Source organism: Falco naumanni, chromosome 5 (genome assembly GCF_017639655.2).
Source record: "Falco naumanni isolate bFalNau1 chromosome 5, bFalNau1.pat, whole genome shotgun sequence".
NCBI lineage: Eukaryota > Metazoa > Chordata > Aves > Falconiformes > Falconidae > Falco > Falco naumanni.
Window position 1 is genome coordinate 29,460,550 of NC_054058.1, and position 25,300 is coordinate 29,485,849.

Genomic DNA, 25,300 nt, shown 5'->3' on the forward strand with positions numbered 1-25,300 from the left:
GTGGATTTCTACTTTCCATAGTCACACTGCCTTCAACAGGGCTAATGGAGATATAAGTCAAAGGGAACTACCCTCCTCTCTGGTGCAAATATGCTCTTTTCTGTTGTTTAACTTTTCAGCATTACCTCTAAGATGCTCTGGGAATTTTCAAAATTCAGCTTCACTCCATTCTTCATTCAGCAAACACATATTCTCTACTTGTGCTTTTCCTACAGCTCGATACTAATGTTTGGATTGCTTTGTAGTTTATATCACTACAACATACTAGAAACCATTCCGAGAATACAAATTATTAATTGCCCTCACACACAGACAAAAAAAAAAAAAATCAATAGCATATGATTACTTTTTTCAGCTTAGTCCTCAAACGAAGAGTTTCATCTAAAAAAAAAATAAATCAAAATTCTCTAAATATTTAAAGTATTTAATATATATATAAAATATTTAAAGTATATATTATGCGTTTAGACTCTTAAAGACAGAGAACTAGCCAGGCAGTTAGAAGGTAGGATGCCTTTTCAGTCTGAACTATCAGCACCTGTTACAAATTTTATGTGGAGATACTTAAAAAAAACCTGGCCATAACGTAAGTTTTCCAGAAACCGTCTTAGCAGGCAGGTGTTGATCTTTTATTCCTACAGAAAGCTTTTCAGACTTCTGTTTTATTTTATTGTTTAAGGAAGGTACAGAACAGACCCAAATCTTAGATGTGGAAATCCCCATTTTCGAAGAACCGGGGAACAAGCGGGGGAGGGGGGGCACAGCGAGAAAAGAAAAAAAAGAGACAAGCATCCACCTGGAGGAAATTTTCTTCAAGTGTCAGACCTAACGTCTTCTTTACATACAGTTTAATTGTACTTATTTGGGGCAAACTTATCTCCAGCAGAGCACTGACAATTCTAGCAACCTGTCATACTTGAGGAACCTAGCAGGATTTTTATGTGTTTATTAATTTGCTGGTAATGTCATCATCCAGGTGATGGTAATCCAGCCTCTCCCTCTCTAGGATTTCCAGTGGCTAGCTGCAGCTATCCACACAACAACAACACTCCTCAAAGCCTCACGTCCTGTTATGTTTTTCTCTTCTTGGTTTTAAGCCATGCGTTGCCTGGCATGGCCAGCCTGCAGATGAGATAACACTGCATTCATCCAAATCCCTCCTTCCCAACTGGTTTGCCAACTGCAGCGTGGTTTTGCACTTGCCATCCCTCCTGGGTACCGGTGATTTCAGTGGTTTATTGCTTTGATCTCCTCAACTCCCTCTTACTACAAACACATTTCTGAGAGAAGTAGCAAGCACGGGGGTGAGCATGCAGAGAGGTGGTGGAGGGTTTGGTAGTCAGCCCTTGAAAACAAGGAAGTTTGAGGGAAAGAACAGAATGGGAGTGTCCCTGTGCTTCCCTCCTGCTCTGGGGTTTCATCTTGCCCCCAGCTGTCCCCCAGCACGGAGGCTATCACCTTCCTCCCTGGTTCTTCGCAATTTCTTCCCTCATGGGATGCTTGAGGATTTTAGGGATCTGAAAGGCTCTGGGCAGCTGTGCATGGAGAGAGGACATCCACCTGGGCAGCTCTCCGCTCCTCAGGGCTAGCACATAACACAAACCACCCCATACCCCTTTGCATGGGGGATGCCCCAGGGCCTGCTCAAAGCAAGAGGTGTAGAAAGAACTGGCCCCAGAGAAGAAAGTGCAGGCTGGGCCTATAAAAGCTAGAAAAGTACAGTAAAAAAAACCCAACAAACATTGCTTAGTCTTCCTCGGCAGCACCTTGTCAGAATGCGGGGAAATATAGAAGCAGATTCTCCAAGAGTTGTCACTGCAGTGAACTTGAACCACAAATAACTCCACAGCTGTTGCACTGGAGATGCAAGGATTTGAATCAAGAAAGAAGCAGTTCCTCTGACTTCAGTATCATGGAGAGTCACTGAGGTATTCTTCTCACACCCAGGCTGTTAATACAGTTTTTTTCCCAGGAAAGGATAATCTGAAAAATCATCTGCCAACCTCCAAAATTACACAATTATTTTTTTTTTAAATAATGTATTCAGTCTCTCAAATTTAGCCTGTTTTCAAACTCTTTCCTGCAATAACACTGAGGTCTAGATAGGCCTTCCCCCTGCCTTTTTATTTCAAGTTGAAAAAATAGATTCTCTCAGGTAGGTATGATGTGCAAAAGAAAAAAAAATAATCATAAGACTTGGTGAAAACATAAAGAACTAACAATACTGAGTGCATCTACACCAGTGTTTCAGTAGAGCTCTGTTGAGGCAAACCTCCCAGTCTCTCCCACTTGTTCTGTGCTCCCATTGCAGAGTGGTCTCAGGGTGCATGAACAGGCACTCATCCACTGAACAAGGCCTAGTCCAAAAGAGCAACCCCCTAAAATATCCCAAGGACCTGCTGAGTCCTTGGAACCAGCTGGTTTACTTTCCAAACTGGCTCCCACCAGGCCACACTGCTTGCTAGGGCACACCGAGCCATCATCTCCTGGGCTCCTGCATGGGTGGCTTGTTCCCTGTTGTCATCCATCCGGTCATTTTATTGTGTGCATCTCTGCATCCATGCCCAGAACACTGCAAGTTTCATTGTGCATCCCTTTACGTGGGAGGACAAAAGCACAGGCCTGATTTATCACATGACCCTTGACTAAGTCCATTAGAAAGTGAAGAAAATTAATTGAAAAGGTTAATATACATATGTACCAGGCTATCCTGTTTATAACATTTACCTTCCCCACCGCAAGCAAGTTATCTGGTCTCTTCTATAGAGTCAAGATAAATGTCAGCAGAGATCAACAATCATGTATTATAAATACACAATGCATATTTTTTTTTCTCCTGCTGTTTTGAAGCACTGAAACTGCTTTTTTAGATGACAGGCATGAAATATTTAGCAACTGTTGGAATAGGATGTTCTGAATCTCCTAAAGTTTTAATAATTTGCAAATAGTGCTGTCACCCACAGGACAGCACCAGGAAAGCACTTGTGCCAAGCAGCAACAGCCAAAAACCAGCTCCACTTTCACTGCACTGAGCAGGTACCATTTCTCACAAAGCAGGCACTGCAGCTGTTGGGTGAGACTTTGTTACGCCTGGACAGTGGGGTATTAAATGCAAAAGAAAATTTGTGGAATAATTACCTGACTTCACTAAAATCTTACTGACAGCAATCAGTTCAAATGATGCCAACTTTTCAGCGTCCAGAGAAGCACACACAGCCCGCACAGGCAGGATCTGCTTTACAGTAGGCACACATGTGCTAGATAGCTGTTGTTTACTAGGTCATGTTGATTTTGCTTTCAGCTATGTTTTCTTAGGCACCCACGTCTCTTCATGTAGGAGTGCCTTAGAAATTGCAAAATATTACTCCCACTCAACATGCACTCGTGTATATATACACTGAATTTGTGTGTACATAGCTATGGAGATGCCCACCATAAACAAACATTTGCATCCGTGAGCTCTCAGAAAAACAAAGGTAATTCTTCCAGCTCTTCACAGGAACGGACTGCACCTGATGTGAGGAAGAGCTACAGCCTCACTGCTTTCATCCATTCTCCTCATCCCAACAGCACTTTGGGATTCCAGCTCCTCCGTGGCTTACTTCCAAAGGGACCACGTTCAGCACAGCTCTTGTCAGCCACCTCTCTCCTGGGGCAGGTGGAGGAGAAAAACGGGGTCCTGCCCCTCTGAAAGCCTTTCCCTGCAATGCAACTCGCTTGCAACTCAGCATTTCCCCACAGAGGGGCCTCCAAATGCACGGATAACTTTACTCTTCTCCTTCCCTGCCTCTGAAGCATCCCTTCTGCTAGCTGTGGAAAAGCCCACTTTCTTGGAAAGCGGCAGATTCTTGCTCAAGTTAGGAATTCCTGTTAAGGAAGCTGATCCCGATCAAGCTCTTCCCTTCTGTCCCGACCTCCACCCCAGTTTAGGAAATTCACCTTCCTGGAAATGCCTTGGCTATAAATACAGCCCTGAGAACAGTTTGTGACATTTTTCCCTTTACTACATAAAACTTTCCGCTTGCCAAAATCATCACAACAAAAGCCCCTGCAGGATATAAACCAGGGAAAGCGGCACTTCGCTGAAGAGGTGGCGCAGGTGCAGCAGGCTGTCCACACACAGACCCATCGGCACACACCTCGACACGGAGCTGCTACCTCACATGTGGGTTTGCGAAACTGTACTATATATAACCGGTCCTAAAGATTCATCCCCTTCCCCACCAACCCTTGTGCTTGGTACCCTTCTCCCTTCACGCTCCCCCGTCACTGCCACCCCAGGTTTGTTTCGTTTTGTAAGCAATGGCTTACAGGAGCCACTTGGCGGAAGTTATTAACGCTGCTTGGGTATGGGGAAAATCTCATTAACGTCAGCAAAAGGAGGAAGAGTTCTGAAAAGCTCCCAGCTAATTTGCTTTCTTTTAATTTTCTTGCAATTACAGTAAGCAGTGTAGCGCTCCCCCAATAAATGAGTCTTTAGCATTGTGGCAGCAGTCTTCTACCCGAATCAATTCTCACTGAAACTTTTAACCCTTCGCTAGACTGTTGGAGAGGAGAAATGACGGTGTGGTGCACGTTCCCAGAACAAATGGATTTCAGACACTTCCAGTAATTTATCCACACAATGGAAAATCCCTGTTTTGGCTGTGCTTTTTTTCTTCTTTTATTTTTTTCTTTTTAATTTTTGCTTTGCAGTCATCGCAGTGGTACTGAGCTGGTGCTTCCCACATCCTTTACTTGGTCTAAATTCAGTTTCTCTTACAGTAAACACAGTTCCTAAAGGCTGCAATCCAGTTCTTTTCTGAAAAGCGGTTCAGTGTAGCATATCCCACACACTGACTGATTTTTAAAACTTGTTGTGTGATCTATTTTCCCTTACTGCTTTGGAAAGTTGAAGAGCAATAATTCTATTTCAGACTACAGCTTATTATTTTTACTCCACTGTAAAAAAATGAAATTAAAAATAAAAAAAAGGAGAGTGTTGAAGAATGTTTAAGCATACAGTCTGGAGGGTAGTACGGGGACAGGGTTTTGGGTTGCTCCGTTTTCTTGTGGTTGGTTTTTTTTTTTAAAAAAAGGCAAAAATTGTCCTCTTATATAAAGTAAAACTGGATTGATTTTTCAACCACCACAAACATTACAATAAAGTCCAACTACTAAAATTTTGCAACAGCAGGTTTTCAATTAGAATAGAGAAAAGGTTGGTTGGGGTTTTTTGCTAAAAAATTTGGAGAAGAATTGTGGAGGGAAATCATGTTCTGATTAGCCTTAAATGAGATCACTTATCCACATCAAAACAAGTCAGGGAAGTCCAAACACCATTATTATTTGATGGCTCTTTCAGTCAATTTTTTTTTTTTAAATTCTCAGCTGTGGTTTCATCTAAGAACGTTTGCTTTCTGTTTTAATTAAGTCCCTAATCATCAAGGCTCCAACTCAAATCTTTACAGTATCAAGCCTAAAAAAAATATAAATCCAACCCAAAATAACGAAGAATCTGTTATTTTTTTGCCCTGCAGTTTGACCAACGTTTTTCACCTGTTCCTGTGGCTGCACACAGGGGAAGCAGGGACAGCAGGAGCCCCTGGCAGGGAGTGGAACTCCTGCTTGGCTGTTTGGAAGTCTTCACCCAGCTCGCAACAAACACTGCAAATGTCCAGCCTTCCCAGCACGGCACACTGCTGACACCGGAGTGGAGAGAAGGGCTGGATGAAAGTGGCATGAGAAGTTTCCTGCCTTCACAGTTAATAGCAGCCTCTCCACAGAAGTGTGACCTACCTGTCCTGGGGACTTCACAAAGCAAGAGGAAAAAGCATGTCCTGGCATATGCTACAGTACACTGATTTTTTTTGCAGCGCTCTAATCGACACACTAGCACATATGAAAAAGAACCACTATATAGTAACTAAAAGTTACTTTACAGATGGAAATTAGGTGGTTAATAAACTAGTATTTGACTGGACCCTTTACTGAACACATTTCAACCAAGGGAAGCTTCTTGCACTGATTTGCAAGTTGCAGAAAACACTACCACTGCCAACATTTGAAAGTAATTAAGTAGGACCTTTGTTGTCTGTGGAAAGAAAAGCCGCCAATAAAGACACATTTTTAGCTTCTTTTAAAGGATATTTGATGATCACCAGCTTCTTGCACAGATAAAATGTGCCTGCACAATGAAAAAGGGTGTCCACCGGTACGTGCATACATGTACTAAGCCCTGTGCTGAGAAATGATTCTGCATCATTCTGCATACCTACCCTACGTGCTTCATAATATATGCATGGATGAGCTATACTGAATGCAGGAGACTGAAACAGTCTCCTTTGTCCAGGCCAGTCACAATCACATAGTTAAAGGATGGCCATAAAGAAATCCTCAAACCAGGGACAGCATGAGAAGGTTAATCTTTTTGTTCATCAGAAACATGCCCACCCCATTTACAAGTGAAATCCAGGGCGATGGGGATATTCAGCACTTAGAAATCAAAAACTCTGAAGTGAGTCTGGAAAAGCACTCAGAGGATTTCCCTGGAAAGTCACAGAACAAACCCCAGGGTTGGCACCCCAGCATAAGTCGTTGTCAGGAACCAAATACCATATCTCTGTAGTCAAGAGGAAAACTTGAGCTGAAGCCATTAGAAACACAAGTCCTCCTTTCCAGCCATCAGTGCTCCATCCTCAGAGCTGACAGCATTTTCAAATGAACTCTTGTTTAGTCATGAAAAACACAGGGCACTGAACAAACACATCTTCTGGTGGTGCAGTCACTGGGGAAAGGTTACCTCTTGCCACCCATTCCTTCTGAGGACCCAGAGCTCCTCAGCTGACAGGAGCATTAGAAAACCTGTTCTGTTGCATGGCCAGAAATTTCTGCTATCACTCAAAACACTGAGCTTGCTGTGCTCCTAACAAAGCAAAGCAGTGTTCAAAACAAGCATTGGCATGTGCATTTATGTGAGATGACTGAATGGCCCTGCAGGTTGATAAAAGGTTCTGGAGTCTTTCACATACAACTAAAGCCGTCTGTTTGAACTCAACCTGTTATCAGTGGTGTCTGAAACTGGCTGGAGCAGGAAGACTGCTAGTGTCCTATCTGACAGAGTTGGTAGTATCACTATAACTCCTGGAACACGAATATACACGCTGTTTGGGGTAATTTGCACAGAGAGGCCGAAACTTGGGAAGGAACGAGTTCCAAACTTCCTTCTTGCGTGCGCAGTTTGTCCCACCAACATGGCCTGTGGTGGCAGCTGGTAGGCTCTTCAAGTAGATACAAGGCTTTTCATGGATTGTGATACACCCTCCACAGCTAAGTTTTAAGTGAAATATCCTCCATGTTACTATTTCATATAGTCCCGCAAACCATTTACCGCAGCCTCATGAACTGAGGCTTATGGATGATGCTGATGTCGCCAAGACAGCACGCTGGAAGAGTCCATTCCTCCCACACCATGCAAAATCCTGCTAATGCTAAAACTGAAGATCATCCCTGATGAAGTAATAAAAACCCCAAACCAAACCCCAATACCATCAATCTGTAATCTGCCCTTCCCTTCATCTCCCAAGGCCATGACCAATTCTGCCAGTCAAGTTTCCCACAACAGCTCAGTGTTCGTAAACTCATTCTACCACAAAAGATAAACAAGGATACACAGATTCCCCATCCCATTTGTTTGCATACAAATCCTTAGCCTGAATGAAGCAAAACTGCATCCCTGCTGCTATAGCTCCCTTTGAAACTCACTTCTGAGAGCAAAGGTCTCCAACTAGGCCACAGTGGGACCGCCCCGCAAGAAGTGGCAAACCCAATTGTAGAGTCATACTGAACTAGAACATGGTTTGGATTAAACCTCATTTTACTGGGATCTTCAAACATCCTACTGCCACTCAAACCAGTCTGGTTTAACCCATTTTTACAGTCTCATGCTGACCACCTTAAAAATCTAATTAACCTGATTAAAAGTGCTCCCCAGGCCCTGCTTTCTAAACAATACCAAGCTGCTCATCAGCCCTTACCAAAATGACAGAGAAATAAAGCGTGAACCTCCCCATGTGAGTTACAGGCTTTGCCCCTGCCTCGCTGAGGCAGCAAACCCTGCTGGCTCACTCCCGTTCACACAGACCTGCACATGCTCAATAACACCATTGATTTTGTTTGTGCAGGCAGAGAGAATCCTATTTTAAAAAGCCACATTGATTCCCACCCATTAAAAACAGAGCAAGCTGCAGTATTTGCTAAATGGATAGAAAAAGACTGAGGTCAGGGTGGAGGGGTGGGAATAATGTCATTACCCTGAGCTCGTTCTGAAGGACAGGGAATTAAAAAAACAGACAATAAAATACTAACCGTTTGACTTTACGTTATTTGTCATAGTTTCTAAATTACAAAAATAGCAATTCAACAATAAGGGAGTGCCTAGGCACAGACACAAGGGATGCACAAAAGAAGGCATCCAAAAGCATGTAGCTGTGATTAGTTGCATTTGGAGCATGAAGACACACACGCACACAGTGAGAGAGGGCACAAACACAGGAACCGAGAGAGAAGCCCTGTGAGTATCTGTGAGGGCCCTGTCTGCTTTTCAGTTCTTTGTTTTAGCACATTAAACAAACAGAGCCATCGCACAGGTCACCAAAGACCCTCCTTCTGCAACTGTGGCCCCAGCTGCACTGCACACAAAAACTATTATTATTCTCTAATGGCTGCACCTTTTGGACAATGATGCAGTGTTTTGGGGGTTGTTGGGGTTTTTTTCTGCCTTTTGTGCTGTGCCACTTAGTCTTCCGCTTCATTTTATGTTTTATCCGCACACTCTTGAAATCTTCATGTTGTGACTAAAAATTCATGAGGAAGCCATAAGTAGGAGTCCCCGCTCCCCCCCTTTTTCTAACCATAGTGAGCCGCTAAGTAGGTACTGGGCATATATCAGTGCTGCCGCAGCAACGAGGGGGTGGGAGAAGCTGTGGGTGGGGAAGGAGACGTGCTGCAGCCCTGGAGGTGCTTCCTCATCCCACATCTGGGAGGATGAGCTACAGATGGTGCCAACGTAGGGCAATGTGGACCACTGGTGCCCAGCAAACATATCCCACAGCACAGACACTCCATGCTTGATGCAGAGGCTGTGTTTCAGCCCAGCACCGTGCACCACCTGATCATGAGCCTGCCCGCATGTTGCAGAGCAGTCACTCATCTCTTCAACTTCAGTCCAATGTTGTGAACAGGCAAGTGCTTGCTAGCATTAGTGAGGCTTTCATAATTGGTCCCAGCTGGTTAGTTGTAACATGCCTTGTTGTTGAGCAACTACCTACTAACACTGTCAGACATCTCCTGGTTGCATAAGGAGGGTTAGTATCATTATTAATTACAGGCTGCCACCAGCCTGTGTCACACTCTGCAGATAAGAAAGAAAGCCTTTAAGCTCCTGGTCAGTCAAGACCCTGTTGGAAAATCTTACGCCAGCTTCAAGGAGAGCAAGCTCAGACACAGCAGCCTCCTCCTCCAATGCCTACAGCACCTCAGTCCTCCCCCCTGTCTGGCTGCTGCAGGGTCTGCTGCCAAGGCCAGCTACCTGCCAGCCCTCCTGCCACTGTGCCAGTCGGCGCGCAGAAACCCTGGCTCACCACAGAGGTGCACATGTGCGCACATGGGTATGTACAATGACAGCACAGCAGACATTTCAAAGCACTGTGAAGAAATGTACTCCAGTGTCTGGCCACAACACTGATGAAAACCATGACAGCAGCAAATATTATAGTGTGGCACAGCTCCAAGCATAACCTAAAAGCTAAGCAAGGCAATGCAGTATCAAGCAAATGCACACTGCTCCTGGTGTGGAAGGGAAATGTGCAACAATGTAGATCTCTCAGAATGCAAAAGCACCAGGGAAATATAACAAGCGGGTATTTTGCAAGATACTTGAGCATACCAATGGCTCTGGAAAATTAAGTCAAAGTTTGCAGCCATACCCACTCCCCCAGTCCTCACTGATCATGCAATTTGATCTATGCAATACAGAAAGTCAGGGGCATTTTCTGCAGAAAACCAAGCAGCATCCCCTTCCTTCTGCCCTGTCACTGGGCTGCTGCAACACCCCCCTTACAAAAATAATGACTATAGTTATATTCTGCATATGGGATTCTTACACAACTTAAAATGCCATTTTGTGGACAGTAATCAGACCCTATAGCCCCAGGCTAAGGTAAAAGCTGTGAGCGTGTCCAGGAGCTAGAGCTCCACAGTTGCTCAAAAGCACAGACCTTGAACTGGAAGCCAGTCTTTTCAAATCCCACATAAGACCACACCACAGAATTGGGCTGAAAGAGCTGCTCCACGTGGCTGTACTGGCTGTCTAGAGCAACTCTGGTGTCTGCCATCCTCATCTTGCATCTGAACCAACCTCTTGTGCTCTGGATTTGTTTCTGCTTCTTCTCCCTCCATCTTCTACTTCAGCTGTCTTTCTGAGCCCGAGAAGGGCATCAAGGTGCTAGGAAAATGCTCTGACAACTTACAGGTGGGACCAACACTGCTGCAGTTCTCAAGTGACTGGGGAGAAGTGGCTGGCAAATCTTCACCTCTCCCTGATGAGAAGGCTGAAAGCTTGGGCTCATTCAAGGTCCACATAACAGGATACTCCCCACCAAACTGGGGGAGCTGTCAACTGTGTCTTGACACTCAGCTGCCAAATGCTGCACATTGATCCTTTTTCTAAGACGTGTGCTATCTCCTCATGCATGCCCAATGTCTCCAGTAACTACACAGGAACAACAAATACACTGCAATGCTTCATACCCATCACCACCATTCCACATTTTAGTGTGGCAACTCTATGCATGCTTTAATGTTACCCATGCCTCTGGAAGAGAAGAGGGCCATTCGCATAAGCTTAAGCTTAGTTTCTTTTGCTAGATCATAGGTACTGATGCTGGAAGGTAATTCTCTAAATCCAACATAAGCGTTTAAAGTTTATTCCCAAAGGATTTATGTAGACATGATTATACAAGATATTGGGAGTTTTTTATTACCTTCTAAAGTAGCCAGGTACTTGATATTTTATCTCACTTTTGTATCTGCTTTCTTCCAACTGCACAGTTCACAGATTTCATACAGATCAGAGGCAAAGTTCAAACTAGCACTGACAATTTCATTTAAAAAAAAAATAATTGTGTTTTCTTATGTTCTCTGCTCTTTTATTGCTATTTTCAAAATGAAGAACAGACCCTATCAAAGTACTAAGGGCTGAAAACATAGCTCTAAGTGATACAGGAAACCCAACTTTGTGCCAATCCATTTTTACCATCTCTTTGTGGCCGTAACAAAGCTGAGAACAAGAGCTAATAGAGAAAAAAAAAGAATAGTTTCAACATAATTTTTTTGCTGAAAGTAACATCAGTGACAATAACAAGAATCCATTAAAAAGACAGAATGTTATCTTCCAACCCAGTTAACATGCCTTTCTTTCTTTTGCTCATTATATATCTAACACATCAAGCTGTATTTTGACCTCACTGATAAAGGAATAGGTTTGGAGCCACCACATCTCTGTACACATACTAGCGTTGCTAAGTAAAATCCAGCCTGTGCTACCCTTTCCCTTCCCTGGTCCCTCAAACACCTGCAAAGAGGAGATAGGTTATCAAACCAGCCTCCAGAAAAGCATTCCCAGAAACATCATGGCTATCTTCTGCTTTTGCTTGTGCTCATGCAACCCACCAGAATCCAGTCCCCTAATTTAAGTGGCTAACAATGGCAGGAGGTGTATTTTTGACAATTGCAGGGATGAGATCGCTTAAGTAAGCTTTTATTTTTTATATTGGTCTTCACTATTACTTCCTTCTACCTGCTGAAATCAACTGGCAGTATTTCATCATTAACTTTTTAGCATAGTAAACAGCAAATTCAGCTAGCCTCAGCTGAACCTGTTTACATTTTAGATTTCATCTGTCCCTCTTAATATTGTTGTGAGCATCAAAGTAGTACTCCGATTTCCTCTTGGACGATTATTCTCTGTTTGCAGTCTCCTGCTGGCAAGTAAACCACACTTATACAAAATAAATTGAAACTTTTTTTAAGCCATCGGATACTTCTTCCACCCCACCACCCTGGACTTTCTTTTGAGTGTACAATTCTCCATGGAAGCAACTAGTTGAAACTTGAATTCTTACCGTGGTGGATCTGAAAAAGGCCATCAGCTTTCCTTCTGTATGCCAGCTGTCACATTAACGTGCGTGCTAGCACTCGTGGTCACGTGTACCATTATACTCTCTATTACCCTTTTGTTTAAGGGCCTCAGCCACAAAAATCTTTGTGCATTAGGTGTCATAAACACAGCCCTACTTCAGAAAACACAGCATATCTGAGGAGAACAGCATAAGGTAAATGGTGACGGACACCTACAGCTAGACCAGAGAGTACAGGGAGAAAACACAGTGTTGCTCAGCAGTATTACCACAATTGATCTAATCGTACAATCTGCAACTAAAACAACTCATTACAACACTGCTCCTTTTGTTGTCAAGTTAACTGAAACATTGCTAAGTTCTGCTTGTCTGCCTCAACATGAGCAAGAGCATCAGCTGCTGGAACAAACAGTTTTCCTTCTCTAAAGGCTTCAGCTGGTAAGCTTCTTGAGCTCAGAAGCTGCACAAGTCACCAGAGTTATCTGAAAACTGTCCTGATCTGAAAAGCTTCCCACAAAGGTCAAAGTTCAGTGATGACACTACAAAACTTTCAGCACTTTTCAGGTCTCATCAGGCCTGGGGTACTACACTCGTACTCGAGAACTGCTTCAGACCAGCTATGAGTGGCAGTAGTTAGCAAAAAGAAAAATAACAACAGAGTTAACCCAACTCTTTGAAACACAAAGGTTTTGATTCAGAGTCATTTCAGTTAGATTCAGGCCAAATCCCACATGTCTATCTACCCTGCCTCCACCCCCGAGCAGGAACTTCTAGAGACAGTTAAGTTTCATAGCAGGTAGAAGTCTGTTACTCCTTGGCTAATGCAAACTAGCAGATGTGGGGACAGAACCTGAATGCACACCCAAGTACTGATCCCATGCAGTCATATTAAAATAAAGGCAAAACCTATCAGCACAAAAGAACTCACATCTGTGCAAGCAAAACAACGGCTGTGATTACCTCTGTCCTTCGGTAAGTAGAAGACAGAGGTCAAGCTGCCACTCAGGGATTCACAGATTACTTCCCAGCCTATGGCAGAAAAAACACGCTGTCCTGTTTGGAAATCAACTGTTTCTGGTTCTGAAGTCTCCAGACAGCAAGAAGGGCAAAATCTCATCTTCTGTCCTCCCACATATTTCCTTATATGGGGAACAGCAACTTCCAGGTAGCCATTGCCTTAAGAGGATTTCCTCTCTGCCCTTCCGCTCTCTCAGTTCCTAGAGACACTTCCCTTCTATTTATTCCTCTTAGAACTGAAAGTTTCTCACAGTATATATATGCATGCCTCTCTTCTACCTTTTTTATTTTTCCTTGTAAAGCACCACAGAATAACCATTATATGACCTGGCTTAAAAGGCAAAGGACATTTCCTTGACCTTCCTCCTTAAACAGGTAACAGCTGTGGCTCTAACTCAGCTTAAGTCAGGCCACAAGATTAGTGTTTTTCAAGCAAGATAACCACTCTCAATTGCTTGAGAGTTGTCCCTTTTCCCTAGCATGACCTGGAGGAGGAGGCAGCTGCTAAGCCCCCCACCTGAGAATTAGGTGCCTTTACATTAGCTTAGGCTAATTTGAAGCATCAGTGCAGGAAGTGGCTTGAAAAGTTAAGACAGAAACTTCAGGTACTGAAATCACAGCATTCCACGGTCTGAAGCTGGGGAATATATAATCCCATACTAACTGTAGCACCTTCAGGTAATTTCTCTCTTCTGGTAATGACTTGTTGGTTTATAAACCGACATCAGTCACTCTTTCTAACCTCACAGCCAATAAGCAGCAGAGCAGGAACACTTTCCAATCAGAAAACGCACTTCAGTGCAATACAGCTTTTCAATCCCACTGTGCTGGCACCTAAAGCTTGTGAACCTAATGAATGCACAGATGTATGCAGCAAGCTTCCTCCATGTCACACTTACATCTCTTGCCTGCAGTGAGCAAACGTACAGGAGGAGGTAAAAACATCATAGAATTTGAACATGTGGTACTTGAACAAAGCACCCCTGAAAGCCTGTGCAAATTATGTTGCTGATGCTACTTTTCCATATTCAGAAGTGTGGATGATGAATCTTGCTACTCTTAATTCTTTATTTTCACCTTGGAGCACCAATCTCATGCTAACAGCCCCTCAACCTCATTCTGCTTCTCAGCAGCCACGACTGCCGTTAGAAGCTACTGCCCTGACCTACACATGCATTGAAATAAGCAGAGAAAGGCATGGAAAATCATACTCCAGTTTGTGACTGCAATGCGTTCTCCTTCACTGCCCACCTATTGCTGCAGTAAAATCTGTGGGTCACCAAACCGCTGTTCCTATGAGCGGCTGCTACTGTTCTGTCACTGGAGCTGAAAAAAAAGAGCACCCTTTCCCCACTCAGTTTCCTCTGCACTTGGCGAGGAACCAACTTGAGTGGGAGGAGAGAAAGAAGAGCAAACACAAAACCACAGAAGTAAGCAACCAGGAGCAGAGACCAAACTTTATGTCTTTCCTATACATTCAAACCGCAGACTCCGATTGCAGCTGGCCCTTGTTCTAGCCCCACTAATTGTACAATCACTTACAAGTATTGCTGTAGAAGCAACTGCTCGTCAATGTACTGAGCAAGGTTGTATCTCAGCTCCTGGTCTGAACACAGGTATCTTTACCAAAAGACAGTATGTCTTTTATGTGCTACAGAGATGGAGTCTGAAGTGCTACAGCCAATAGCTGCAATAGGAGAGTTTTGATTTCTCTTAGGTAAATAGCTCTTTTTAAGTAAAACAAGCTAACCATTTGTAGCAGTTTCAGACCTGCCCGGGTACAGTAAATATGAGAGTGACCTTGATTTTTCACTTAATTTCAGCAGGCTTCAGCCTTAAAGGGACTTACTGTGCTTATAAGGCTTCAGTGAAGAAAAATAGACAGCAGGAAATCCTGTGACATGCTTGTTTTGGTGATCATGTGAGAGAGGCGGTAGCAGGAGAAGAAAAAAAACACACCAAAAAACCCCTAAACCCCAAGAACACCTGTGGCAAACCTGCAAGTGGAGAGACTAGGACTTCAGAGCCTCTCACTGATCCTCCCAGCATTACTTAAATGACTCTGGCAGTAAGCGTAAAGAAGGTACGGATTAATTTAGGATTCAATGCTGAGTTTAAAAGAAAAAGGTTTATAGATGTTTATGTCAGGGGTTCCAGATAACTTCAGGTGATAGTATACAGACTGGTAACAAGCGTTTTTGCACACCGCCTCCTCTCTGCAAGCCCTCTCAAAAAAACATGGGAACCCCAGCTGAGCCACATTTGAAACATATTTGTTCCCAAACCAGGAAGTATTGCTTTTGGGGCGGTCAGCCCCAGCTGTGGGACTGCATGGTGCTGGGTGGTGTGAACACCCATGGAGGGAAGGTGTACTTAAACAGGAAAGTCACAGAGGAAGAAGAGCGCTGTTCCTCAAAATCATGCTCCTTTGGAGCTGATGGGGAGGAGGGTGAAGAAAGTGTGTCCTACCTAGCATGGGCAAGACACCTATGTCACTGAGCCCTGGTCAGCAGCCCTGCTATCATGATTCTGTTCCTGCTTCCTGCCTGGGCTGTGGGCAGCACCACTGAGGTGCCTACACCCAGAGGGCTGCCCTTCCCTCGGGGATCACTGACACACTTAAAAGTTGTGGCAGCCTTGGGAAAATGCTCTTTTTTTTTTTTAGAAGCAAATTTGCATTTACCTTCTTTTCCCTGTCCTCTTTTGCACAACTGCTCTTTTCCTAAAATTGGGATCAATCTTTAGCCATTCGCCTACTCCCAGTGCTCATCCCCTCACCTGAGGCTGGATCATCCTGCCGCTTGTACTGGTCATGTTGGGAATCGTATCCCTTTTCCACATATAAGGGGAGGCTGTAAATTCAGGTGGGGAAGAGAAACCACTGGAAATTAGGAACTCCTAAGAAACACTCTTTTTCATGCAAGTATCTCTTAACAGGGATAAATAAGGGAACAGCAGTGCAGGAACAACAGGATATGTCTAACAGGTGGCCCAAAGCCCTGATTTCAGGGTGCTCTTAGGGTCTTGGTTGTTTCAACAATTAATGGTGAGTGTGGGAGCCAAAAAATCTTTTTGTTTCTTTTTTATTGTTGTTAATCTGTGCTTAGTGGGACTTTGCCAACCAGTTCCCTGTGGTGTTTTACCTCACTGGAATATAGCAGAGGCTTTGCAACTCCAGCTGACTGGTGAGGACCAGAGCCCCTCACACGTGGGGTGGCACCAGCTGGGGGAAACCAGAGCTCCCAACCCCGGTACCTCTCTCTGGCTGCCTTTCACATACTTGTCTCTGATCTACAACAGCCGTAATGGATTGAGCCTTGCCTGTGGGCACACAGTTTCCTTCCTTTCCAGCCACCACAACAAAACTGAGATCTGCAGAAGGAGTAACTACTGTCAGTGCTGTCTTTGCTGTATAGGAGCTGTTCTCAGAGAGGGGAGAGGGGATGGAAGGGACTGGCTCAGCACTCAGCTAAGGTCTTTGATTTTCCACCACTCAGATGTGGATGAGCCAGAAGGAAGCAACTCAAGACTTCTTCTCCCCCTCCTTGGGCTATCAACAATTTCTCTTTGCTGGCAAAAGGCTTGTCAGGTTCCTCGCAAACAGACCTTTGTTATAAATATTCTTGGGCCCGGAGGCACATAACTGGGCATATTTTATACACTTGGTTAATAAATAAACCAAGCCCTCCTGTGATGACCTTTCCGACTCCACACAGGGACGCAGGGCTCCTCTCGGAGAGAGACCAGCCAGCATCACATGGTGGAGCTGGGCAGGGAGATGCTGCAGTGTCACAGGGAAAGGGGCAGATCGCTAACTTTGACAAGATAAAGGAGGAACTGGCATGTCTGCTCCGAGCAAAATAAAAAACACCTAGGGAAATGGTAAGAAGGTTTCAGCAGAGAAAACCCTAGGGAGACTCCAGTCTGAGGAGATTGTTTAGGCTGAAATATAAGCTTTTCTGTTTTAAATTAGACCCCAGAAAGGGAGTTATTCTGGTATATATAGTGTGTATCTTCTGTTGGATGTGCCACAGGCACAATGCTGGTTTACCAGCCTGCTCCGAGGTGATTTATACACAGAGGAACTTGGCAAAGAACTGTCTTTGCTTGAGTTTTGTAAAACCAAAAACCAACCTGACCTGACTATCACAGAGATGGGACAAAGCCAAAAGCTTTAAGCTGAATGTCTGTTCCCTTCCAAGACTCAGTGGTCTGGGTAAAATGAAACTGAGATTCAATTAATCCTGGTGTTGGTTTTGCAAAAAAAAATCTGAATTTTTGTTCTGAAAAAAAAACCCCAACTCCATACTCCAAGTGTCCTTGGGAAAGAAATGAACTGCTTAAAATAGCATAGCTTTAACTCTGCTTTCCTCCAGTAAGTCTTCTGCAATGTACTGACTGTTTTGCAAGCCTGCAGTCCTACCAGGTATGATCATTGCTAAATGAAACCGAGCATAGATTTCAGCAATGAACTTCATGGTTTTGCTCTAGTCCCCAGAAAAGCCTCTCCTCCTCAAACCATCTAGCTATCCTGCTCTTTACCTTGGAGAGACAGTCAGTAAAGCAGTGAATGTTGCAGGTAGGACTGAAAATGACTGCCAGACTAATGAGGCTCCCACAGCAGCAAAAGCAGTCAAGTCTGAGATAGAGCTGTTTTTGCAAGGCCAGAAAGACATAAGGTTTTGAAACGTAAGTGCACTAACACTATACAAGGACGGAACAGATACCAATTCACTGAGTAAACTAATAAGCATAGCCTATCCCTGCTGCCATTACTACTGCCTCATTTAAAGGGCAGTTTTGGCCAGAATGACACATACTTTGAGTCACATGATGGAGAAGTTGTGACGCTGCTTGGGAATCCAGCTTTCTTTGGCTCCTTGTCAGCATGGCTAGAGGACTGATACCTGTCATGGCACAATGTCCACATGTGGCAAGATGGATCCACTTTAGCCCCTGCATCCTTCAGGACCTGCACTCACTCAGCTAAGCATGCACAGCCAGTTAAAAAACACACCTGCACACAGCCTCACTACATACTCCATATGGGTGGTTGACAACATGCACGTAGGCCTTTATGCCTGCGTATTTTCTTGCAGTGTCTGAAACTAGACTGATAAACACCTCTTCAAACTGATACTCAGCTTCATTCTCTGTTATCCAAACATTTAATCAAAGGTCATTTACCTACAAAGCAGACATATCAACCCAAGCTAGACATGCAACATACCAAAGCCTTTTGAAAACAAGGGAAACAAAAGTGCATTTATCCATTAATAGTGCAGGGGTGACAGCCATTATATGTGCGATATTTTGCAAATTCTAAGAGACTTAAATCTTGTAAGGTGATTATGCCATTTATTAGTGAAATGCTGTCATCCCTGGGGTACAACAGAGCAGCTCTTTCAGCTGAGCAGCAAAGAAAAGCCAGGAGGGCAAGGCAGCACAGTGGTAGTGCCCCCAGGAGAAGCCCTCCTGCTCCAAGTGTCCCAGCACTGCCATCCCGTGCTAGGGAGCTACTCTAGTTCCAGCAAGGGAGGACCACAGCTCTATCTACCACCCCAACCATCCCCCTCCAACACCCTCTCTTCCACCTGTGTGCATGACTGTGGACTCAAACAGAGGCGGTGTCTGTTGCAGCCTGAGTCCTGCATTTCCCAGGGTGTGGGTTTTCCTGGGAAGCTGTTCATATACAGATTATTAACCCAGAAGGGATCTCCCTGGTCATTCATCCTTCTGACATCCTGCGAAATGGAGATCACAGAGACTACCTCAACGATCTCCCCTTCAAACTACAGCATAAAAAAGAAAAGGAAAAAATAAAATGCCATTAAGATGCCTCATGACACCGTGGCTATCACAGCTTTTTGATCAGTTACTTGGTGAACACAGCTTCATTTCTAGCCTAAGCATGTCTGGCTAAAACTGCCAGCTGCAAAGCCCCACTCCTGCATGGTGGGCTGGGAAGCACAGCCCTTCTTCAGCAGCTTTGGTTCCTCACACAGGCACCTCCAGGCCATGGATGTGTCACCGCGTACCTCCATGAAGGGTCACTGATCAGGCCCAGGCCAACTGCTAGTGCTAAGTGACAAGACTAAGGACTACAATGGCTGGGGGGCAGGCTGGGACCACTGTCCCAAGCAAGGTGGAATGCTTGGATGGCCACCAGCCAGGTCCTACATGCGCAGCCTAAGGATTCTACATGAGAAACACTTTGCACCACAGCGAGTTTTGCACCACATGCTGAAGATGGGTGGGAGGAAGGAGGCTGATTCTCTTCACTGCACTCCCCCTTTTAGATGACAACTCTGACCACAGTACTGACAAAATGTCTGACTTGGCTGGAGCAGCAGGGCAAGGAGCAGCTGGGATGGGGCAGGAGAGCCCCTGCGCAGCCCACCAGCATTGGGCGGGAGCAGGGGGAGCAATGCGAGTGGGACAGTGCCAGAGCTGTGCCACCAGCAAGGCCAGTGGGTATGACTTACATGGTGGCTGTGGGCCCTGTGGCTCAGAGGACCCTACCTGTGGCTCCCAGTCTGCTCTGGGGTCATTCCCCTTCAGTAAAGGACTCAGGGCTGGGAGCTTTAAGCTCTCACAATGGCTGTGATGTCCTTTGTCATCTCAGTGCAGAGCCAGGGGCAGGGCCCAGGGTGCTCCTGTCCCCTCACCCTGCCAGGCCCTGGCTGGTGTTTGTCCCCTTCGCCAGAGGCCTGGGGCAGTACTGGGGACCTGACGGTGCTGCCCTCCCAAAGGGGACTCTCGGCAGCGAGGGGGGGGGCCTGCAAGACCCACCTTAGCCTGGTGTGTCCTGCTTCTCTCAGGCTCCTCTACAGTCAGGAGCAAGGGAGAAAAATTTCCAGACTATCAACTATGGCTGCAGATCTAGCCTCGAGGAGGCTATGTCCTCTGAGAGGGATTTTTTTTTTTTTTTTACGTTTTGCTGAAGACATTTTGATGACCATTTTTGATACCTTCCCATCCTGCCACCTCAATGCCACCATGACTCTTCTGGAGAGCACTGGCTTAGCCCGACAGAAATACCCCTGGTGGGACCAAACGGTTGCTGATGTCAGGGTGCCCAGTGAGGGCCCCTGAGCCGTGCCAGCAGCGCAACAGCAAGTCTGCCCACTGTTCCTCTCACGAAAAACAAGGCTGAGTGATCCAGTGCATCTTCAGAGCATGTTACATGGCAGCAACGACAAATCACTCACACAAAGTCTGCAAGCAGCCGTGGGACTGGCTTTGCTTATGCTGGGCTTTGCAGATTCAGGTCAAGAAAGAGCACAGCGTTTGTTTAAAGACACTTCTGCCTCCCACCTCCGCGAGAAGAAAATAGGCCTATCATTTATAGGAAGAGGAAAGGCCTTATATTGCTCTGAGAATGAGCAGGATCCCACACAATTTTCCTCCCTTGAAAGGATATGGCCATCACATTCTTGAGAGTCACGTTAAAACAAAACAAAACAGAAAAAAAACAAAAACCACCCCCCCAAAAAAAACCAAAGGAAAATAAAAAAGCAAGTTGTTAATAAAATATGGGGATGACCTAGGAATTTGCTCTCAAAACCCCATGATAAAAACCCTCCAGCTGAGAGCCAGCCTCTGCATTATAGTCCCCAGCGCTCTGCCTCGTCTTTCCTTAAATGCAAGGGGCACAGGGTTCTGTCACTTCTTTGGCATGCCTGCACAGAGTCTGAGAGGCTTTACCCTGAGGAAGCTTTTCCTTCACATTCAGCTTAAATGTGCCATTTCTTGAAGTCATCCCCTTGTCTTTTATACTCTAGCAAGCAAAACAAGTGTAAATTAAATGGAAGACACATGAAATCTTTATAAAGCCCAGTGTTTCCCCTAGCACGGAAGTTCCTTCTCTTTGCAGTGGAATGGGTCTTTACTCTGTATTTTTCCCCATCACAAAATGAAGAAGAATATAAATTTTCCTCATGACTTGAATTTAGCTTCATCAGCAGCCCCCTGCTGATGTAATTCAACCCAACGAGATTTTTCTTTTTTTTTTTTTTTTTTTTTTTCCACCGGTGAGCTGCTGCCCCTTTTCCCCTCCTCCCATCAATTCAGGCATGGAAAACAAGGGAGGAATTAGACAGACAGAACTCATTATCTAACAAGCTGCAACTTCAGATGGGGCAGGAATAACATTTAAAATATAAAAAGCAAATTTTATCAAGCCTCTTGCTCCCCAGAGACTGCCACAAAAATATTCCTTGTTTGTCACTGAGAATGAACCATTTTCCTCTTTCATTTCTGCTTTCTGTCACATATTTCATTTTGGCTGCCCCTTCTGTCTTTCAGCTAGGGACCTAGGCTGCTAATGCAGCATCACAGATAACTCAACAACAAATGCCTGTATTATCTTTTTTTTTTTTTTTTTTTTTCCTTCTAGTCTGCCAGGTAATTGCAACCCTAAAAGCTTTTGCATATTTACCACAGAAACATGTCTCTCCTGGAGGATGGGACTGTCATCAGGTAGAATATTTCATTTAATAAGCCTCTTCTGGGGTATAAAACTAGGGTTGGGCATTCATTTTCTGGCCTCCTTCAGAGCAAAGGACAAACAGATAAAAAACAGCTACTGCAGTGCCACACTGTCAAAGTTCCTGTTCCTGTGAAAATTAACTCTTCCCAAGTTCACAGCTCAGGTGGGCTTTGCCACTGTGAGGCTTATGAAGTAGGAAAAGGGTCTGTTATCAACTCATGTTGTTTTTTTGTCCTCAGCCCTCCCCATGTATAAGACAGATTTCTTTCCTATTTACAAACAGAGCAACTACCCTGGTTTTCTGTAACACATCTGATGAGCTGTGGATGCTGCCAGGACTGATTTTCATTACATCAGTCATCAAGAAGGATCCCATTTTCCCTCTTTGCCCCTGTTTCACAGAATTACAACAAAAACATGGCCTGAACATTTCTAAATTCAGCTGTCACCTAAAGACAAATTCCCTTTCCCCTCCCCCATTCTCCCCCACCTCTGAGGTAGCAGCAGAATTGCTTTTCTCAGTCCTTGGGATGTTGAATCAAGCTGACTGGTATCAAAGACAGGGTCCAAGGAGAACATCTACAGAGAGACTTCGTGTCTTGGACTCAAGACAGAGGTAGAGGATGACCTTCTAGGAGTTATGAAAAGAGGCTGCTTTGCCGAAACTGTTCAACAGACTAAAGAGCGATATCGCTGGTTCACATGTTCACTTCTGGCACACTTACGCAGAGGTCAGAACTCCATCTGAGCACATAACATACCTGTAGTTTAAAGCACTGTGAGTGGGAATCAACAGTCCGTGACAGGTCCTTAGTCCAACACCAAATTACTGACGATACTCATTCATTTCTACCAACAGCTTCCCACACAGAGAAAGGTGTTTCCAACCTGGCCAGGCTGCCTGCTTGCCTGGAGCAGAGCTGACAGGAGCCAGCCAGAATCCTCCCATTGACTCTAGCAAGCTCCACAGCCCGTGTGAAAACTACTCCTTTACAAAGCATCTTCTGCATCCACCCAGTTTCCCTGTGAGCCAACCTTATTCTAGTAAAGCCCCTAGTTTCACATATGCATAAAGACATATCTGAGATACAGATTGATTCTTTAGGTTAAGGTCCTTCTGAAACCAAGAACCTACTTGCATTGGCTTGGAAAGGAAATATGGACTCTCCTGATACACGACCTCTTCTGGAAACAGTCCGGAGAAAACAAAGTACTGACAGAGGTGAAAGGCTTTTTAAATTGTAACTGGCAAACTCTGTTTTCACAATGTTTTATTGTTGTCTAAAAATTTACAATGGTTTTCAATGCAAGTAAATTCCAAGAGATCAGGATACCATTTTTTCCTATCACCAACAAGCCATTCTAAGAGCCATCCCAGCTAAGGATTAATACAGGAATGCAGGAAAATTCCCATAGGGAAAATACTCCTCCTGGTAATGTTACATGAGCGCAGGCTCTTACCTGTAATATCTGGATTGAAGGTAGGTAGAACACACAGCTTTAGACACGTGGCTAGCTGAACCAAAGTCTATGACCTTGACTCTATATGGTTGTCGGGAGGGGTCTACCAACATGATGTTCTCTGGTTTGAGATCAGCATGAATCAGTCCCAGGCTTTTCAGCTTCATTAGGGCAGTTGCTACCTGCTGGAGAATTGGTCGAATGTACTTAAGGGGCAAGGGACTGAATTTATTTTGTTTTAGGAAATCATAGAGGTTCTGCTCCAACATTTCAAAGACCAAGCACGTGTGATTCTTGTGCTGGAAGCACTCATATGCACGGACAAAGTTGTAGTCATCCGCACTTTCTGTGCTCAGCCGAGCCAGGATGCTCACTTCAATCTGGCCTTGCCGGGCATAGGAAGGATGGTTCTTTAGGATCTTGATGGCCACAATCTCATTAGTGCCACGTTTCCAGCATTTGACTACTTGTCCGAAGGTTCCACGGCCAAGAAACTCTAACACTTCGTATGTGTTGGTCATGGAACAGAGCACCTCATGTTGCACCAACTGGTAATCCCCTTCGCTGTTGGAGCCACTGTTTTTGGAGGTGGCCGTAGAGGTCGTGGCGGTGGCTACAGTGGCCCCACTGGCATTGTTCTGAATCATTGGTGGATGCTCTTCAATGATCTGCACGCTGCTTGTGTTCTCAATCTCCTCACTCTTGCGCTTAAGTCCACATTTTTGGTAGGTGTCCAGAAGGCTCACAGTGCTGCGACGCATCAGGTTGTGTGGCCCACCCAGTGTTTGCCCAGACACTGCAACCACACCAGAGGTGCTGTTGGCGGATGTCACCACAATGTGCCCCGTGCTTGCTGGGAAGATGATGGTCTGTTCGTAAGGGATGCTCGGATTGGGAATCTGGAGGGAGGCGTTGACGGCTGCTGCGGCGGCTGCTTGGGAGGACTGCACGTTCTTGCTCTGGCTGTAAACTTTGCTGTGTGTGCCGTACCCAGTCATATCCCAGTTCGAACTCGGCTCCACTTTCAGTTTCTTCACGCTACAGAAGGCACTTGACTGAAGGGTGTGAGGAGAGAAAACTTGCACATGCGAGGCCATACCTGCAATACAACATCAGAGTGAAACCAGTGTCAAGATCCCTTCCCTAGCTTTTTTCATTTGTTCAGTGGCAGGAAGGGAAAATGGGATACAGACCAGATACAGCACACGTGCGCGCGCGCACACACACACACACACAAATCAAGTTCTTACAGAAATACGTATTCAACGCAAAATATTATGTCCTAAAATAAATCATTACCTCTGACTGAACTATACTAACAACAACCAAGATTCCTTCTCTCTTGCTCTCCCCCTTCTCAGTTTTAATAACAGGAAGGTAAATCTTATTTTTATTTTCTCTGCCTAAAGAGACTCCTATTCCCATTGTCTCCAGGAATATATCTAGCACCCTGGAAGAACTCATGTCAAATACTGCAAAGTATTCTGCCTATGAAAACCAATCTCATATCTTCGGGCTCATCCTACATTAAACGGTTCGGTGGATCTGACTTAAGCCCTCCATTAGTTCCCATAAAAGCTGTGTAGCTTCTGGCCTACAAAGAGCCAGGACGGGACCAGGAGTGATACACTGTGACAAAATGGAGGTGCACAGACAAAGGTGAGGAGCCAGGAAGAAGCAGCAGATGATGTTTCAGCTTGCTTGCCAAGTCTGCCTGTGGGAATCGTGCACAATGCTGGTCTGTGCTCAGGGACACTGGAGATGGGAGTTACACAACATGAGCCTCACTGTATGCTCTCAGTTCTCCCAGATTTATAAAACTGTGTTCATCTATTCTTATTCACAGTGACAATACCATCACTGGAAAGCAGATCCCCTGGAAATTAACAGCAATGTTAACGAAGCAATGTACACATTAGCACGTGGCAGAATTAGGTCCTAATAGAACCTTATTTTTCAAGAAAAGAAATGCCCTATTTTAATGCAAGTTTCTTTGGTTCCAGAAGACTTAAAAGATCTTTTAAATTCTTTATTTAAAAAATGCAAACAAACAAAAAAAACCCCACAAACCAAAAAAAGAAACCCACAACCTCATAACCGAAGTGAAAATAAAGTATCACTGAGACAGACTTACTGAAGGATTCCGAGTAACATT

The 25,300-nt window shown here is 44.7% G+C and overlaps 1 protein-coding gene across 5 annotated transcripts in view; it reads right to left on the bottom strand.

The window, feature by feature from the left end:
- Positions 1–25,300, bottom strand: part of HIPK2 (homeodomain interacting protein kinase 2) — a 136,806-nt gene that overhangs the window by 67,021 nt on the left and 44,485 nt on the right. For all 5 annotated transcript variants that reach the window (XM_040596932.1, XM_040596935.1, XM_040596931.1 and 2 more), the window contains one exon: positions 23,146–24,244. In XM_040596932.1, the coding sequence (XP_040452866.1) occupies positions 23,146–24,244 (1,099 nt within the window). The remainder of the gene's footprint in view (positions 1–23,145; positions 24,245–25,300) is intronic.